This window comes from Saccoglossus kowalevskii, chromosome 9 (genome assembly GCF_978046115.1).
Source record: "Saccoglossus kowalevskii chromosome 9, keSacKowa6.1, whole genome shotgun sequence".
Taxonomy (NCBI): Eukaryota; Metazoa; Hemichordata; class Enteropneusta; family Harrimaniidae; genus Saccoglossus; species Saccoglossus kowalevskii.
In genome coordinates, this window is record NC_140649.1 from 9026315 (window position 1) to 9045686 (window position 19372).

Here is a 19372-nt window from a genome sequence, read left to right on the forward strand (position 1 = left end):
AATGTAGATCCAGTTGATCTTGGCTATGTGTACCTCAAAATTAGAAAACCAATTGGAGTTGACCCTGGATGCAAAAGACAGCAAAGATCTTGTGAGAGGAGCATTTGTTTTTGCCCCTCTATGGGCTATGAAATGATCTCTCCATTACTGCATGTTTCTAAGATTTTCCGTTGTCTTAAAAAAATAAAATACAAGAAATCTATAATTCTGAAATACAACATCAATATCTTATCCTCCGTGATAAAATGAACCAGATTTTGATCATGCATAGAAAAATGTTGAAATTTCCTTGACGCGTACATTCAATGTTCTTTGGTGAGTGTCATTTGGTTTTTAGATCATATTTAAAATGAATGACTACTTGCCATTTTAATGAAAGCTGTTGTAGAGATGTATTCAACAGTAATGACACACTCCTATAGGCTGTTGCACTGACGCATTTTCAGTTTTGCCAACTGGTATGCGAATGTCCGATAACAAATTTTGTTCACTGATAGGCACTAGCTCACGATCTGCTGTGACAATTTTTATTAAAAGAACATTTCCTTTGTCATTGGTGCCAATTTGAAATGGCTATCATCCAAATGTGGACACTAAGCATAGCATATACGCTATATGCCGACATTGCACATTAAATCAATAAAAACTATGTAGAAGCGTATTGGAGGTTCATTTAAAATTAATTCAAGATATTTACCTTTCAATGGTTTGCAATCTGATTTATCCAGTGCACCTCTACTACAAGTTAAATTTTAATCTGATTTTTTGAGATATCATAAATTTGCTAATGAAAATTAGATAACATGCATTTTCTTCAACATGAAACTAATCATGTCTTTGAATTACGATACCCCAGAGCATCTAGGTACCAAGTTTCAATGAAATCGGATGAGTAGTTTTTGAGATATCAGTGAAAATGGCAAAAATGTACTATTATGCAAATTAAGTAATTAAAATGCACATATTTCAATCCAAAACTTATCAGGTGAATGCATTGGCACCAGGCCCCTATGTACCAAGTTTCATTGAAATCTGACCAGTGGTTCTTGAGATATCTGCTGAACAGACACACATACATGGTAACTGCAAGGACTCCCATTGCGTACACAGGAGATAGTTAAGGGTTGCATCAAGGTCTCCAGAGGGCGCCATCTATTGAAATCAAGTTTTGTCAATCTAACCTTGGGGATTACAGTACAAGACAACTTGCCATCCTGAAAGGCGAAGCCTATCACTGATAATTTCATGTGTCAATTCTTATAATAGTGTACATCTTAATTTTTCTACAGTCCCAATCACACGACAGATTTCAATGAAATGCCTTGTGTTATGTCACAATATTTTGGTAAGATTTACCCCGGTAGTCATCTTTAAACAAGAAATATACAAATTCAGAACATGTTCATGAATATGTAATAACAAAACAATGTCAATTACTATGCACACATGTAAATATGAATCTATATTAATTTTAATCAAAAAACAGACAGGGACTATATCATGACTTGTTCAAAATGTTCTGCATGTAGTCTGGTTCACACAACTGATTTTTCAGTGTACATGAATCACTGAAAAAAATTGCACTTGGCTGAATACTGTAAAATACTTTATTTTAGCTGAGAAGACTTTAAATTAATTCCAATCGAAAATTAAGTATTTTACAGTACTCTATTTGTATTCTTTATTACCCCAGTAATTGACTACTACTGTACACGCATGAAGTAGCCAGCTGCTATAACTTCTAGGCAAAGCAGCATGAAACAGTACATGTAGTTGATAAAATTTAGTTTATTCAAAATAAAGTATATCACCAAAGAATTTATAAAAAAAACATGTCATCAAAAATGATGGGCATAAGGTGATCAACAGAAATGACAGAAAAAATAAATTATCTCAAACTGAATGCAACTAAGGCAAAATAACTACAATGTACATGTAGAAGCTGCATCAAAACTGATCTGATAATCTCAAATAAACCTTTCAAGCAAAACCTACTCAGTATGAAACACCTTTTATCATGCTATAACCCCTACTAAGCTTAGATAATGGTTGATGCCAAACACATGTACCCTGGTACTTTTCTTTACAGAATGAACCAGGATAAATGAGGTCTTGAAGACTTGATTATCTTAATAGAAAAACTTTAGTAGAAAAATGTATTTTAATACAATGATATATTTCAATTAATATGATTACGCAAGCCATCACTAAATACCACGAAATGTAGTTCTATATATAGTTGCTTTTTTAAAGCGGGAATTGTCTCTCTCCAGCTACATGTTCATATCTTCTATACAGCAAATACAAATTGTTTAGAACGTTTCTATCTAAATGCATGCATAGCTGCATGGTCCGTTGTTGTGAATTGAAGACATTCAGTAAGAATGCTAATGAGTGTCTTCTGGTTCCCTGATCTCAAAATAGCCGATGGCCTTAGTCGCGTTAGGGACCACAGATAATTATACGTGCACAGCAAATGTAATGTCTTCCTTTGGAGGCGGGGAGTGAGTGGTCGAAGAGATTATGTTTACCATGTGCACATTTTCATTATCCATGAACCCTTTAATAAAGGCAAATAATAATTCAAGTAAATATGTTCATAACTCTTGGTACATCACATATTGAAACCTAGATTAAAGCTACATTGTTTCTAGGTTTGCTCTGCAGTACGCTGCTGTACAAGTGATCATAAAATTATTTACCATTATTAATAAGAGACCTCATCTTGAAACCAGCCCAAATCTAACAAAACTAGATCTGAACTGGACTGGATTCATGGTGTCACCCATATTGTAAATATCTGTAAATTAACCACATTTTAATATCACTTGTATATACGCGTGTTGTAGTATAGCACCTATTCATGATCACTATTAGAAGATATTTAGCATCGTGCCGCTTCAAAAAACTTTACTCCATTATTTGGCATGTATCATTATTAAAACAATCAACATGCTGTATTTTATTAGTCATGCATGTCTGACCTGCACTTTTCAAACTTGGCGGAGACTGTAATAATATACTGTAAAATGATTTAATATTTGTGAGAGAGAAAAAAATGTAAAATTCAGTCCTCATTAACTCCCTTAAGATCATCAAATTGTTAAACATGTATAGTGATTTACAATAAAACTCGTTGACATTGAACCCTGTTCAAACGAGAAATCTGCCCAAAGCATCCCTGTGAAAACTGGCAACCTGTGCTAACTTAAACAAGTAAATCCATCTGAAAAAAATCATTTTTCATAGACTTGCTAGACTAAAATTGCACTCTGCGACTATTTATAGTTTTATTTGGGTATTATAAGACATGTACAAGATATATATAACTTTTTGTAACTGGAAGAAATCTTGAGATCAAAAGTGACATACAAATGTACATTTATCCCTGGTGATCTTTCCTGTGTTTTTCCTGATATTCCAAGAATATAGAATTTAGTGATTTAGAAAATGGGTGAGAAAAATGCTTTAAAAAGGTTGCTTACAAGAAAATACAACTATACAGGTTTTTTCCACAAATAATACTAAGCAGAGTGGGAATGTATGATTACAGTTTATGTTATTACTCACACCATAGCACTCAGATTAGGCAATGTACATAGTAAATTATTGAACATTGAAAAAAAGTTTCTGGTAAAAAATTTGTTTCAAAAAATGAGGTGGTTATTTTTTTGTCGTTGATATAATATTTGACGGCGCACAGATTTTGTAGGTTTAATAAATTCATCAACAGAGGGCGCTGATATAAGACTTTTTTTGTTGTTGGCACGCATGCTGACTCTCTTCTCCTGGCCTTACGTAATACCTGCTATTATAGCACATGTCCTGAATTTGTGCTTACTTTGTCAACAAATATATGCGACTAACATTCAATTCCCTGACTTCCCTGTCTACAATGCATCTTAGTCAGTAGCCCTTGTAGATTGAAAAACTTCCAATTTCAATATTGAACCACGTTACGCATTCTGTGCACGATTTGTAACAATATTTCTATAAATAATGGATACATAAATCAAAAGTAGAAGTAGAACAAACAAATCATCCATGAAACCCAACACGCCAAACACAGCTTCCGGAATGATGTCCAACGGTGAGATGAAGTAAAGCAGGGCCGCCAGAAAGCAGAGAAGTATACGTAATCTAAACATCCAAACAAGTCCACCCAATGAGAAAAATTCGCCCCATGCATGACGTAATAATGTTGGTAGATCACGGATATAATCCATAAACTATAAGAGAAGGATAAAAGATATAAAAGATATTAACTGTTACCTTTAATTTAAGATTAACCTTTGAAGCATATTGACTAATATAGTTCTGCTTCGATACACAATGTGAAAACAATCTGATCACAGTATTTATAATACTAATGAAAAACTTTAGAAATATTTAAACCAAAATGGATTTGATTATGCATCTGTGACAATGATTGATGCCAAACACATGTACCCTGGTACTTTTCTTTACAGAATGAACCAGAATAAATGAGGTCTTGAAGACTTGATTATTTTAATAGAAAAACTTTAGTAGAAAAAACGTATTTTAATACAATGTTACATTTCAATTAAATGATTACGCAAGCCATCACTAAATAGTACGAAACGTAATTCTATATATAGTTGCTTTTTTAAAGTGGGAATTGTCTCTCTCCAGCTACATGTTCATATCTTCTATACAGCAAATACAAATTGTTTAGAACGTTTCTATCTAAATGCATGCATAGCTGCATGGTCCGTTGTTGTGAATTGAAGACATTCAGTAAGAATGCTAATGAACTTCTTTTTGTTCCCTGATCTCAAAATAGCTGATCGCCATTGTATGGTTTCATGCTAAGATGTCACATTTTTAGATTGCCCTAAAGCACATATGCATCAGGTTTGATTAAAATCTGATGTATTTTTTAAGAATATTACTTACTTATACAAATTGCAAATTAATCCATGTATACATGGATTTCAACCATAAAGTAATCAGGTCTGTGGACTATGAAATCTGATAAGCAGTTTATGAGATATCAATAATATTCACATATTTTCAACCACAAATTAATAACATATCAATATATCAATGATTATCTTTGTACTAAGTTTTTTTTGAATCTGTTGAGCGGCTGTTGAGATATCTTAGAAAATTATTATGCATGGATTTCAATTAAAGAACAAGTCAGGTTAGTACATTATCTTAGAGCATCATTGTACCAAGTTTCATTGAAATTTGATGAACGGTTCCTGAGATATCAGTGGAGAAGACAGACATACATACATACATACATACATACATACAGACACACAGACACACAGACACACAGACAGGGTAACCGCAAAGACCCCCATTAGAAGGTTAACACACAGGAGTCAAAAAGAGAATTTGTTTCTGTAAATAACGAATTATCATGCTTATTAATTAGAACGTCAGTCATCTTATATGACATATACAAGACATGTCAAAATACATTTATTTTACATGAAATTTGAAAGCTCACAGTGCAGTAACTGTTGAATTTTAAATAAGTCATTCAAAACAAATGCACATGGCTTGAGCTTCATGGGGCATTGAGGGCAACTGCCTCAATAGACAATTACCGGTATACATATATCAATTTTGGCCTTGTGCGAGTGACTGGAATAAAGATTACCATCAGTAAATTAATAGGTACCGGTAATATAGGCCACACTTCCTGTATTGTTTGTAATGCAATGACAACTGCATGCAAATTTCACATGTTGTGAACCCCCTTTCTCCCTCCCTCCCCCCTTACTTACAGGTCTAGGCTCTCCTGAAAATCGTCTGTTGTAATCATGTAAATCTCTCATTTTTGCTCTCCCTTCTTCAGACTGTCGTTCTTCTGGTGAAAAATCTGCCAAAAGTATTGTTACCTGTACACAAGAAAATTACAGAAATCCACCATATTAGTTTATTTATGGATTTATAAATTACCGGGTAATACTGTAAAATACTTTATTTTAACTGGAATTAATTTTGTTGAAAAGACTATTGGAGTATTTTGTTTGGAATTTATTTTCATTGATTTTTGACAAGTTGAATGTAAAATATAGGAAAATAGGTACATTTGTTGGATTTTATTTTCACTGAACCATTCCTTCAGCGAAAATTTATTTGAAGCTACAATAAAGTATTTTACAGTAGTTTATTCTAAAATGCCACACTTGTCAATGACTCAATGAATATTTTGCAAGCATTCTACATCACCATGAAACATGCTGTGATGCAAATGCAACGTTTTAAGATTGACATTTTTATCCACTCTAAACTGGTTTAGAAATCAATTTATAATTGTGTTCTCAGATTGCTACATTTATATCGAGTGTTTACAGTGTGGATTTCATGAATCATACACAATCATTTGTGAACAGACTTCCTGCTATTGTTTTCAAAGGTTTATACATTTCCTTGACTACATTACCCAACAGATGTTCGTAATCTACATATAGATAACAAAATGTCATAATTTTATGTGTTGTCCTAAAATACAGTTAAGTCTAAGCATGTACACAAAGCAAAATTTGATACATCAAAAGAAATTGCAACAAACAAGCTGTTCTCTGATTGGTCCGACTGTTATGTGTTGAGGTTAGATAGCCAATCAGGTATAATTTTGTAAGTAGCTGTGCACTGACTTCTAACTGCATGTTCTGGAAGACCTGTACAAGTAGTACACTCTTCCTCTCGCGAGATCTATACTTCTGTGTTCATAGGATTAATATGAAATCAATTCTCCCCCTCCCCCCAAAAAATATGTATTCTGTGTTAACCATCTGAAGAGCAATTTCTTTTGCCAAATTATGTGGATTTTCAATGCACTCAGAGCAGTAGCTCATGAACTGAAGCTACCAGGTGTGGATATAGTGTATTTCTCACCTGTTGTCTACATACAGGACAATGAACAGCACCAAGCCATGATCCATGCCTCCAGTAAGTTATTATACAATTAGCTGAGAAAAAAATTACAAAATATGAAATTCTATTAGTTACTCTGAATTAACACTTGGGATTTTACATTGCAGTTAGCTAGGTGAAAAAGAAACACTGTGAAAACAAACATCACCACTTTCTGAATTTAAAATTATTGTCCTCTAAAGTTTTCAATTTCATCTGTATAGGGAGGTTGATTTCACCACATAAACATTTGATAGCTCATCAGAACGCAAAGAACCAGGGAAACTATCAAACTAGAAATCAACCCACTATTCTCTCATGGAAACCAACTGATGGTGCTTCAACTCGATACTCATTAGTTAGACAAAAGTTCACATAATAAAGCATCTTTTCCATCAGTTGTAAAGCTCCTCCTTATCGGTGAAATCACATTACCATGGCAACAAAAATCACCAGAGCATAACTTGCTTGTTAAAAGAGGGTTGCTAAAATTGATGATAAGTGTCATGTTGAGAAGAAGACTTACCACAGAAGACATGCCCACAGTTGGTTTCCGTTGGATACTGGGCATCTTGTAAACAAACCGGGCATTGGAGATCCACGGCATATCTTCTCTGTTGCCCTGGCAACCCATTACGAGTAGCACCTTGGTGATTGGCATCACCATTATCCTCATTTATACCAAGCTGTAGCCTTGCATTATTAACACGTTGTTGGTGGTCAGGGTGAATAGCTTGTGATCTATGTTGATATCTAACGATGAAAGACAAAGAACCAAGAAAACTGTGTTGAATAATCAATGTAAACCATCACCCTACATACCTTGGCTTTGAATGTTGTGACGTTTTTGGCAAGAAGTCAAACATGAAAGCTCTCTGGTTTCTTTGATGTTTTGTGTGTTCCTGATCAACAAATCACAATGTGTGGATTAGATTTAATTATACCAGTAAAGTCCCACTCCAAAAAAGCAATTCTTGGTTGTTCGGTTTTAATTTTGGCAGATTGTTATTCTTTACTTCCTTAAGCACTATGAAACTAACACCCACACACAGAACTAATGAAGGCTAAAATAGAGATAACATCATCTACAGGTAATACTGTAAATGCATTTTTTATTCACTGAGATTTAATTTTAATTCTGCTCAAATTCTCATTAATTTGTAAAATTCAATAAAACTTGAAAATACTCAAAATATCAAAACTGTAAAATTGAATAAAAGTGAACAGTAATGGATAAATTTAAAGTGATAAAATAATTATCAAATCATATCTGTGTAATAAGACAATGCAATAGGTAGGAAATACACAAAAGCAAATTGTGAGAAAGAGAATTATGTTGTCAACTAAAAGTAGCCACCATCTGCATTAGAACTAATCAATAAAAAAAGTTCAACATGAAAGCCCTATGAACATATTACTAGTATCACATAGAAGACTAAGTAAACACTGAGAACAGATCTTCCACATTTAATCTTTGCCCTCTTCTGATGTGATAAACAGATATTTACTAATTTGCGAAGTCCCTTTTACAATAGAGGCTTACTACTGGTAATTATATTGTAACTGAGCAATTATAGTTTTTCATAATACACATGATGCTTGCATCATTTTGGGGCTGATAACTAAATTCCTTATATTTTATATATTTATAAACTACTGCTTTGCAACATTTTGTTGTGGCTTAGTTTATTAATGGTTTTCAAGAAACACATTGGACTTTAGAAGGAGCTCGTTCCCAAGCTAAACACACCCAAAACAGTGTACCTAAACTGACCATTCACAGCGCCGACAATTTTTTTAAAATTTTTTATATAAATATGACATTTCATGCTACATGGATAAAAAAATGAAATAAAAATGTGGGGTTGCTGTACTCGGTTCTGAGAAAATCAATGTACAAAATGAAGCGAAAATAAAATGTTTTGTGTTTTGGAGCATTTTAACCATTGATTCCTACAGTAAGGATATACATGTATTTCAGTATCTCAAAATTTGGATCAATGGCATAAGGTGGAAAAATTACATATTGTGTCTTATAATAAACTTGTTCATGTCTGGAAAAAATTTAAAAATTTATATTGAGTTTATAATGACAAAAGGAATTTTCATTGTGGTCATATTTATGCATATTAATTGACAGTTTATCTTAAAAAAAGATTATCAGTAACTGTGAATAAAAAAGATTCACATACTGTTGAACAATACTGAGTCAATTAATTATAGACTTTCTCTAGGAAATTTTGTCAATGCTATAATATGAACACATTAAAAATGCATAATACTTTAACTGTGTATTCAGAACATAATTATCACCTAAAATAAACTTTTTTTTCTTCTGGTACAAAACACGTACCAGCATCATGATTATTTCGTAAGTACAATATCTGCTCTATTACACATGCACCAACATTCATGACAGAATCATGTCTATAGTAAAACTAAGGCATATTTTCTTGTTCTAGTATACAATAATTTTCTTTGCTACAATATTTATTTTGGATTAAGAAATACGATGAAGCCAACCACAGAAGTAGATTCCCCTTATTGAAACCATTTCTGATATACTTGTAAGCGATGACAACAGACAGACGGATAATAGACAGAACCCAACTCAATGTCCCCATGCAAGAGTCACAGAATTAGTAAATATTTAGTAATGCATTAAAAAACAAATGAAAGACAGGAAAGAAGCAAGATTTAAAGCTATTTTCAAGCTACAGGCAAAAAAAATGATACCGGTAGTAGCAAAAGTTATAAATTATAAAAGTTTGTATCAAGTAAACTAGAACAATGATACCTGTTTCTCATAAACATGTTCTGTTCTTTAATTTTTAACTATAAGGGAAAAGAAGACAAATATTACATGTTTTATATGTAGTTGCTGGTGCAATGCAGATTTTATCATCTTGATGTAAATTGGCCTCGGGAAATTTATCAGAATTAAATAATTTTGCAAAGATGTAGATGTATGTAAAACTATGTACAAATTTTTAGTACAAAAAAAATGTATACCAGTACTTAAATTAAAAAAATTCTGATAATTTGAAGACTACACGTTAATCACACATATACTGTAGTGTGGAAAACAATAATAAGGGTTGGCCATTAGAAACACTGGGTGGGTAGAAAAAATGTCAAATTATTTTATTTCTTCATTTAATTTTGAGCTATAATGTACTTTCATGATGATGTTGCTACAGTAAAGTTTTTTTTTTTTTCCATGAAGTGTGTGCATTTTTTTTCTATTTTCCCTGTTTAGTTTCTTTGCCCCTCCCCAACCAAGTTTCTAATAGTCAATCCTATTTTTTTAAAACAAAACATGGATTTAATGAGATTCTCATGGAAACCAAATAATCAGTCACTATTAACAGATGAGTAGATTATTGACAGAAATCAGTATTTTAACAGAACGATTTCTACCATACAACCAGAAAGAAAATAAGACAATAGTGCAACCTGCCATAGTCAATGATAATATCATGAGGTTATATTGTAAGTTATTCATGCCAATATGATTCTGCATTCATGCTACAGTGTAATTTTAACCAAAAGAGTTTTGATGGAAGGCCAAGTTGTATTTGTTTTCACTACCCGATGAATAATGAGGTACTTCGATAATCATATTGGTGCAGGCCGTGAAATCAGGCACTAAAACTCTGTGGTGAATTGCAGCTATTTCTATTGGATAAAAATAATTGCATTGTCTTTTGAACACTCCAACTTAACCTTTTTTCCACCAGTTCCCTCTTTTCATCACAAATTCACAAAATAATATCGTTTATAGTCTGCACTTTCCTTCAGAAGATTGGGACAAGAATGGCCAATTTTGTTGAATAAAAACTGAATATTGACTCAAATTTTTGGCTCCAAAGTTTGCGATCATTTCCAGAATATTCATTTGAAGAATATTAGAACAAAAGTACAGAAAAATTTGGGTGAGAAAGTCTGATGGTTATTTAGATGCACATTGCAACATGTGACATTTCTGCCAGAATGCTAAGCAAATGCCAAGTTGTGTAATGTGAATGAACCCACACAATACCTAAAATATGAATACTCTTGAAAAAAAAAAATCACGCAAAAATAATACAAGGTTTTCATGGGAATACCATTAGGTATGAATGAAGGCAGTACAGCGATCATATTAGAGGTCAATGCCTTTACTTCCCGAGTTTATACTTTGCGCTATTTAGGTGATAATCTTAGTAATATGCCTGTTTCTTTTAGTAATAATTTAATGTGAGGTTATAGCCCAAAATGACAACAAAAAACATTTGTGTTGTGCAAACATTTGAGTTCAGTGACTGGATTGATTCTACTTCTATTACACGCTATAGCACTTCTACGTCCGATGTAAACAAAAGAAAATGTTGAATGTGAAGTCAATAACCTTGAATGTGTCAATGTTGGTGACATAGTTTACTCCATATAAGAACAAATTTGAATGTTCAAACGAGTGCTGATAAAAAAAATTTCAACGAGCGGAAAATTCAATTGTTTTTGGTGCTAGATCAGTAAAAAAACAACTCTCAAATACCACTAGTGAGAAATATATTTACCGGTAGTTTCAAAAGCTAATCTAATATTTTTTTTTTACATTTTGTTCAACTGTCATGTGTTCACACTTTCAAATTGTCTTTAAATGTTTTTTTTGGCCCACAGTAATTCAGAACAAGGGCAGATATCAAGTAAGTTCACAATTTGTACATATTCAAAACATTTATAAAAAATAATAAACTCTAAACACAAATAAATAAAGTATCATCTTGAAGTAACTTTAACATATAAACAAACTAAGAACAAACAAACTAAGAACATACAGACTTTTCAAACAAGATTTAAAAATTGAAAATTACCTAATTAATATGCAGAACCATGGTCTTAGAAGGTTAATTGCGAAATTCAGGACAAGCAACCATGACCTTAAAATTGAGAAAGGCAGACATAATAATGTGCCGCTGGATAAAAGAACATGTGATATGTGCAGCCAAAATATAGTTGAGGATGAGCAACATTTTGCAATGAAATGTCCAGCTTACAGTCACCATAGGGACAAATTATTCCTGACTGCACAAAATAAAATTCCAAATTTTGATAAAGAAAATAGTCAGAATAAATTCATTTTGATTATGGCAAACCATACTCTAGCACCAGCCTTAGCCGTCTTCTTAAAAAACAGCCATGGAACAAAACAGCAACAACTATCAGTGTATTAGGCCACATTTTGTGTTCATTCTATATTCTGTATTCACCATTGGCTGCAAATTGTCTTTTTTTGTTTTTGACTTGTTTTATTTTTTTTTTAGAAAAGTTTTTATTTTTTGTTTTCTTCTTTAGATTGTAGTTTTTTTTTTAATTTCTTTATGTAAGACCGTTTTTATCCTTTCCTAAGGATTTTATGCGTCTAATAAAAAAATAAATAAATAAATATACTGTACACGGGAAAATTATCATAATATTATCAAAATCAAAAGGCAAAAAAACACCGTACTATAATGTTTAACTTGAGATATAAAAAAAATACCGGTATGATTATTTTGTTGTACACGTCATCCCTTGTTTACAAGGTTCATCAACCTATTAATGCTACTACATGTATTTAGACTAAAGGTACTTGTTGAATACAAATCGGTCACAGCACAGCGTCAGTTTCGTTTAAAAAAATCAAGTTATATACTGAGTATATCATGTACCGAGTTGTGTATTGGACTTTACTGTACTGGACGTCCACACTGAAAACTACACTTACTTCCGCATTTGCTAGTGTCCCATGTCAGATGGTTAACCCACCATGATTGACTGACTGACTCACCTCCAAACGAAAATCGGGATAGGAAGGAATATACACAGTACAATCACGAAACTCTGGACTACTTCGTCACCGATACCTTCTAAAATTGTACCAGTTTCAGGGGTATTCATATTGTAGCGGCTACTTGCGAAGAAGACGTCAAAAACATCTCAATTCGAGTATGAGTCAACTGGTCCGTCCCGACGAATATACGAGTCGTACAGAGAAAGGTGTTTCCCATCCGTCCAATGGCATATTTCAAACACATGATTCGTTTGTATATTTTGAGAAACTTTAAATTTACTATCCTTTTCCTGAAATCAATTTATTATTCGTAATAATTTTTCAATTCAAGAATATGAAGTTGTAAGTGGTTAATAACTACCAATTATTTATTGGAATGTGGTTCTACAGTTAACGCGCTTGTTTTGCGCTAGCTCTTGATTAATAGATCGATTATTCATCAATATAAACACACTATAGCCGGCCATATTCCAAAAAAACAATAATAAAATATAAAAGTATTATATATATATATAGTGTATTACTATTGATAGTTGTCATAATATCAAATAATATCCGCCAAAAGTTAAAACAAACATAATTTACTTGTTACTGCGATATCTTCGTTACGTTCAGTGTCAGTGTTATATCTCGTTATCCGGTATTCCGTTTGACCGTTGTGATACACCTCTAAAAAATTGCCTGAAACGAAAGGTAGCAGGACATCTCAGGGTAAAATGTCAAGCGTAGAGCTTTGTGAGAGTTTGATGATATGGGTAAGTATTCGTTTACACCATGTCTTTTCTGGTGTTGTCTATAAACCTATGATATCGCTGTCGACAGTTTGTTTTCGTTGAGGTCGACACTGATCCGATTTCAGAGTTGGACAACGTCAAGCTCACCCGTTGACACCACACTGCATTCCGTCATCTGATAATTGGTTATTTATGATTCTTTATTGATTATTTTATCTGGGTCATTAGTGTTAGCAACAGTCCGAACCTCCCATTAAGTATTTATCAAGAAGTTTGTCGAAAGTCATGGGAATGGAAATTTCTGCGGTACGGTTTTTTCCAAATCAGTCATCCTCAGCGTTACTGTAGTGGGAGGTGACCGTTAATAATATTATCATTTTGGGTGTTTTACCACCATCTCTGCCAGTGCCTGCAATACGATCTCTACAGAAATCATGTCAGTATTTGTTCAGTTCATCTTGAATATATATGTAAATAGAGATGTAACTTGTCTTCTGAAAAGATGGTTGATTTTAGTGGAATTGACAAAATTGGCATATGTCAATAATGAAATATTTAAGCTAGAGTGTAAAAATGTAACTTCAAAAGTGACATTATATGGGAATTGAAATATTAATATTAAGAAAATAAACCTGAATTCCTTGCCACTCGTCATCTGGAGGCATGATCTGTGAACTGTTGCTTTACTTTTACAGCAAGTCTCAGAAGTATTGGGGCAGCCAATTTGCAAACTCGCTAGCGAATTGGCTAACTGCTTGGGTTTTGACTAAACGGTTGGCTTTCGCATCTCGCTGGCACCGGTTTGTGATCGCGTCCACTCTTTGCGAGTCTATATTGCATTAGGGGACATAGAATGTTTTTACGCATCCTCAGGCTGGTACATGTCTGGATTCCCCTGAATGATTTGAGCCCGAAAATGGCCACAGTCAGCTGGCGTGATATTATTATAAATGCGATTAATCCACCGATATTTATTATATGAGGTTAACCTTCTTGAACACTGCTTGAAACTAAATAGACAAGTTGCGAAACAGTTTCCTACAAATCAGGGAGAAAATAACAAACTTTCACACTCAAACAATCCGTTGGGGTAACATTAAGCCACTCGCTGAAAAAATTGACTTCATTCGTCGTTTTTGTGTGGACACGAAGAGCATAGAACACTTTCCCTGGTATATTTCAAAACGAAATCGCCATCCAACTGTAAGACCATCGCTGATTAGCTCCTAAAGTATGAGGATCGTCCCCTACTGTTATATAGATTCGTCTTAAGTGGGCGTGACCGCAAGACGGCGCTAGCAAGATTCAAAGGTCAACCCTTTTGATTACAAAATCAAAGCAGTTAGCTAATTCGCTAACGAATTGGCAACGTGGCTGCCCCAATACTTCTGAGACTTGCTGTAAGTGTCAAACTCTAAACACTGACATGCAAAATTATGCTTTTGCAATTTCCATGTACTTAGAAGTGAACAGATCAAGATGAAACTTGTTTCATGTGTTTGTAAAGATTCAAAAGAAATATATGTATATATATATAAAATATTTTGTAACACTTAGAATCCACCGTAGTCCCTTCATCGTAGATAGATAAGACTAATTTTATACCCAGAAAAAAATTGTAATTTTAAAAACATGACGTAAATCACTCACAGAAAAGTAAATAAAAAAATCACGGAAAAACATTGTTAACATTATCAACAAGAATAAAATGATGTTCTGTGCTAAGTGTCTTGGTGCGTCATCTTCTACTACTTAAGTTTCCGGGTGTGAGAAACAAGTCCACTACTTATTACTATTTTTCCAGTATCTTGTTTAACCTAATTTTAAAAATACATTGTATCAAATATCTGTACAACAGACTATAATACAAATATTGTATAATTGGTTACTTGTTTTAGGACACAAAATAATTGACCTGCCAGCTGGTAACTCAAGGACATTTTGTAACCTGTTTTTGATACTATGTTTTTACTGTTAATAATATGTGGCATAGGCATGTTTTTGTTTTGAAATTTGTCCATAAAAAAAACATAGTTAATATTTCCATTGATTTTGTATGTGTACAATGTATAAATAAATATTCAAACATAATATTGCTTGTTGAATATTCAAAATCACTTTCAGATCCCTGTATTCTCTCGTGTCATTGATTTGAAAACAAGTTTTCTCTTCCACAGACCATATCACTTCTATGTACCCAGTATATAAACTATAATGCATTGTGGGATTGTTTTGTCAGGTTTGGCAGGCATGCTTAAAAATTGGCAGAGTTGGGTTTGATTTGATCAAAACTATCCCACAATTCACTATGATTTGGAATTGTGATACGGTCTATGGATAGTGTTACCATTTTCATGTAGCGAGTCCCAGTGAGAAAGTCAAGATAAATTACAAATTATTAAGTGTATTTATAGGGTTTCTCTCTTATATTGTTGGTCTAGAAACCAGAAGCAATCTCTACTCACATAGTCAGGCCCCTATCAAATAGAATAATTAGATCTACATGATTGTTTATTGTTTTGGAGGTTTGTATCACAAAGAATGTCAGTATTGTGAGTGGGGCCTCTACACATAAGGTCACAATTGGTGATAAATTGTAAAGGACACCTCAAGCATCTCAACGTAGTGTTGTGTATCTGGAGTTCAAGGGTAGTTTCAAACAAAACTTGTGGTCTTATAATTCACTTTTTAATGATTTTAATAAATTACTCATAAAGACCATTCATTGATCAGGGATGTCCTATCTTATTATATTTTAATATATGCCCCAAGCAAGTTGTGTCCTTTCCCCTATTCTCATCAGTTTAAATAGATGGAAGTCACAGTCATTACTAACAGCAGTTACATATTTGGGATTATTTTGGCGAGTATTAATTACTGTTTCTCTCCATCCAATCAGTAATGTGTATCTTTATAACAGTTTGCAAATAGATAAAATTAATTTTGGTTTAATTTTGGTTTAAACAAAAAAAAAATTATTGTACATGTATGTGAGTGCTATTTGCATAGCATTTTTGTTTGCTTTTATCTTCCATATATTTCTTTAGTACCACAAATGTCCTTTGGACTAAGTCTTTATGTATCTTTATGTAAAAAATTGTGCACACGTAAAGTTAAAATAAACCTACCTACATGTGTATCCAGTTCAAATCAATTTTTCTGCTCAAGTTGGTTTCATCGCAGTATAAATATTGTCATGAAATTTTAGGATTTCCATCAATCAAATATAATGTTCAGCATACTTCATTGATCGGGATATTATTTGAAGGAAAGCTATTGATATCTTAATAAAAGTGAGCTATCGTTTATTGGTGATAACAGTAGCTATTCGGCTTTGTACGACCTTACTGTTGTGTTGACAATAGCTGTTGTACAATGGTAATAATAGGTGTGGATAACAATAGATATAGAAGTAATAAAGTACTTACTTAACCTCTCAATGCAAAATGACAAAGGAGTTGTCCAGGTTGTTGTAGACATTGCAGAAGTTTGTGAGATGCTTTATAATTGAACAATGTGATAAAGTTTGAAGGAATCCAGTAGTTGTTGGCTGTTTTGGCGGCATAGTTTCTTGGTACAATTGGAATGTCTCATCTGGTCTTGTCTACTTCATAAGTGGATACATCCAGATCAACTACCCATATAATTAATGATTGGCTATCAAAGTTTTAATAGTATGCCTCTGTCTTACTCAACTTTTTCTCACCTCTATCAGACGCTTGTAAACTTTTGTCACCATCTACAAAGTCCTTCTTGTTTCTTTCTATATACTGTTAAAGAAAACCTGTATGTCAGACATTGTCTGTCCTGTGCTATTGTTTATTACTATAAGGGAAGGAATGTTAATATTCATAACATATTTCACTACATACACTAACAAATTCATTTGTTGGGGGGGGGGCTTTATTGTAGGTATTATGTGATTGGGGTAACATTTGTTTACCACTCTCGATAACAACACTAGGTGCAAGTTTTCTATTATTTAATGATTTATTAGGGAAGTTAATTTAGATCAAATATATCATAGTTACAGTGATTTTGTGTCTCAGGGATTCAGTGTGAAATGTTCATTGATGTAGTCAAAGTTACAGCAACTGCCCGTCTCAGAGACCCAGTGTGAAATGTTGATAGTTCATTGATGTAGTCAATGTTACAGCAACTGCCCGTCTCTGAGACCCAGTGTGAAATGTTGATTGTTCATTGATGTAGTCAAAATTACAGCAACTGCCAGTCTCTGAGACCCAGTATGAAATGTTGATTGTTCATTGATATAGTCAAAGTTACAGCAACTGCCAGTCTCAGAGACCCAGTATGAAATGTTGATAGTTCACTGATGTAGTCAAAATTACAGCAACTGCCCGTCTCTGAGACCCAGTGTGAAATGTTGATAGTTCACTGATGTAGTCAAAGTTACAGCAACTGCCAGTCTCAGAGACCCAGTATGAAATGTTGATAGTTCACTGATGTAGTCAAAGTTACAGCAACTGCCAGTCTCAGAGACCCAGTGTGAAATGTTGATAGTTCACTGATGTAGTCAAAGTTACAGCAACTGCCAGTCTCAGAGACCCAGTATGAAATGTTGATAGTTCACTGATGTAGTCAAAGTTACAGCAACTGCCAGTCTCAGAGACCCAGTGTGAAATGTTGATAGTTCACTGATGTAGTCAAAGTTACAGCAACTGCCAGTCTCTGAGACCCAGTGTGAAATGTTGATAGTTCATTGATGTAGTCAAAGTTACAGCAACTGCCCGTCTCTGAGACCCAGTATGAAATGTTGATAGTTCACTGATGTAGTCAAAGTTACAGCAACTGCCCGTCTCTGAGACCCAGTGTGAAATGTTGATTGTTCATTGATGTAGTCAAAGTTACAGCAACTGCCCGTCTCTGAGACCCAGTGTGAAATGTTGATTGTTCATTGATGTAGTCAAAGTTACAGCAACTGCCCGTCTCAGAGACCCAGTATGAAATGTTGATAGTTCACTGATATAGTCAAAGTTACAGCAACTGCCCGTCTCTGAGACCCAGTGTGAAATGTTGATTGTTCATTGATGTAGTCAAAGTTACAGCAACTGCCAGTCTCAGAGACCCAGTGTGAAATGTTGATAGTTCACTGATGTAGTCAAAGTTACAGCAACTGCCCGTCTCTGAGACCCAGTGTGAAATGTTGATTGTTCATTGATGTAGTCAAAGTTACAGCAACTGCCAGTCTCAGAGACCCAGTGTGAAATGTTGATAGTTCACTGATGTAGTCAAAGTTACAGCAACTGCCCGTCTCTGAGACCCAGTGTGAAATGTTGATAGTTCACTGATGTAGTCAAAGTTACAGCAACTGCCAGTCTCAGAGACCCAGTGTGAAATGTTGATAGTTCACTGATGTAGTCAAAGTTACAGCAACTGCCCGTCTCTGAGACCCAGTGTGAAATGTTGATAGTTCACTGATGTAGTCAAAGTTACAGCAACTGCCAGTCTCAGAGACCCAGTATGAAATGTTGATAGTTCACTGATGTAGTCAAAGTTACAGCAACTGCCAGTCTCTGAGACCCAGTGTGAAATGTTGATTGTTCATTGATGTAGTCAAAGTTACAGCAACTGCCAGTCTCAGAGACCCAGTGTGAAATGTTGATAGTTCATTGATGTAGTCAAAGTTACAGCAACTGCCAGTCTCAGAGACCCAGTGTGAAATGTTGATTGTTCATTGATGTAGTCAAAGTTACAGCAACTGCCAGTCTCTGAGACCCAGTGTGAAATGTTGATTGTTCACTGATGTAGTCAAAGTTACAGCAACTGCCAGTCTCTGAGACCCAGTGTGAAATGTTGATTGTTCACTGATGTAGTCAAAGTTACAGCAACTGCCAGTCTCTGAGACCCAGTGTGAAATGTTGATTGTTCACTGATGTAGTCAAAGTTACAGCAACTGCCAGTCTCT

The 19372-nt window shown here is 34.0% G+C and overlaps 2 protein-coding genes across 6 annotated transcripts in view; one reads left to right on the plus strand and one right to left on the minus strand.

Moving 5' to 3' along the window:
• Nucleotides 1–1768: 1768 nt before the first annotated feature.
• LOC100370682 (E3 ubiquitin-protein ligase RNF170-like) lies at nt 1769–12938 on the minus strand. Of its 4 annotated transcripts, XM_085503139.1 has the most exons (7): nt 12710–12753; nt 11754–11819; nt 9695–9732; nt 7424–7650; nt 6880–6953; nt 5763–5876; nt 1769–4229 (listed from the first exon to the last, which is right to left on the minus strand). In XM_085503139.1, the coding sequence occupies exons 3-7, from the start codon at nt 9709–9711 to the stop codon at nt 3957–3959; spliced, it is 705 nt and encodes a 234-aa protein (XP_085359265.1). In that variant the 5' UTR covers nt 9712–9732; nt 11754–11819; nt 12710–12753; the 3' UTR covers nt 1769–3956. The 4 variants fall into 4 exon arrangements, with proteins under 4 accessions (XP_085359265.1, XP_085359264.1, XP_085359263.1 ...); XM_085503138.1 differs by lacking the exon at nt 11754–11819 and having other exon boundaries at nt 12710–12938; XM_085503137.1 differs by lacking the exon at nt 9695–9732 and having other exon boundaries at nt 12710–12938.
• A 393-nt stretch (nt 12939–13331) lies between these two features.
• Nucleotides 13332–19372, plus strand: part of LOC100370829 (protein Hook homolog 3-like) — a 30414-nt gene continuing 24373 nt past the window's right edge. For both annotated transcript variants that reach the window (XM_006824261.3, XM_085503140.1), the window contains exon 1: nt 13332–13467. In XM_006824261.3, the coding sequence (XP_006824324.2) occupies nt 13429–13467 (39 nt within the window). In that variant the 5' untranslated portion in view covers nt 13332–13428. The remainder of the gene's footprint in view (nt 13468–19372) is intronic.

Coding starts and splice junctions, on each gene's coding strand:
- LOC100370682 (XM_085503137.1), bottom strand. CDS start 12,819: ATGAATACCCCTGAAACTGGTACAATTTTAGAAGGTATCGGTGACGAA. Junction 6,954..7,423: donor CTGTGGGCATGTCTTCTGTG/GTAAGTCTTCTT, acceptor TTTTTTTCTCAG/CTAATTGTATAATAACTTAC. Junction 4,230..5,762: donor TTTCAGGAGAGCCTAGACCT/GTAAGTAAGGGG, acceptor CTTCTCTTATAG/TTTATGGATTATATCCGTGA.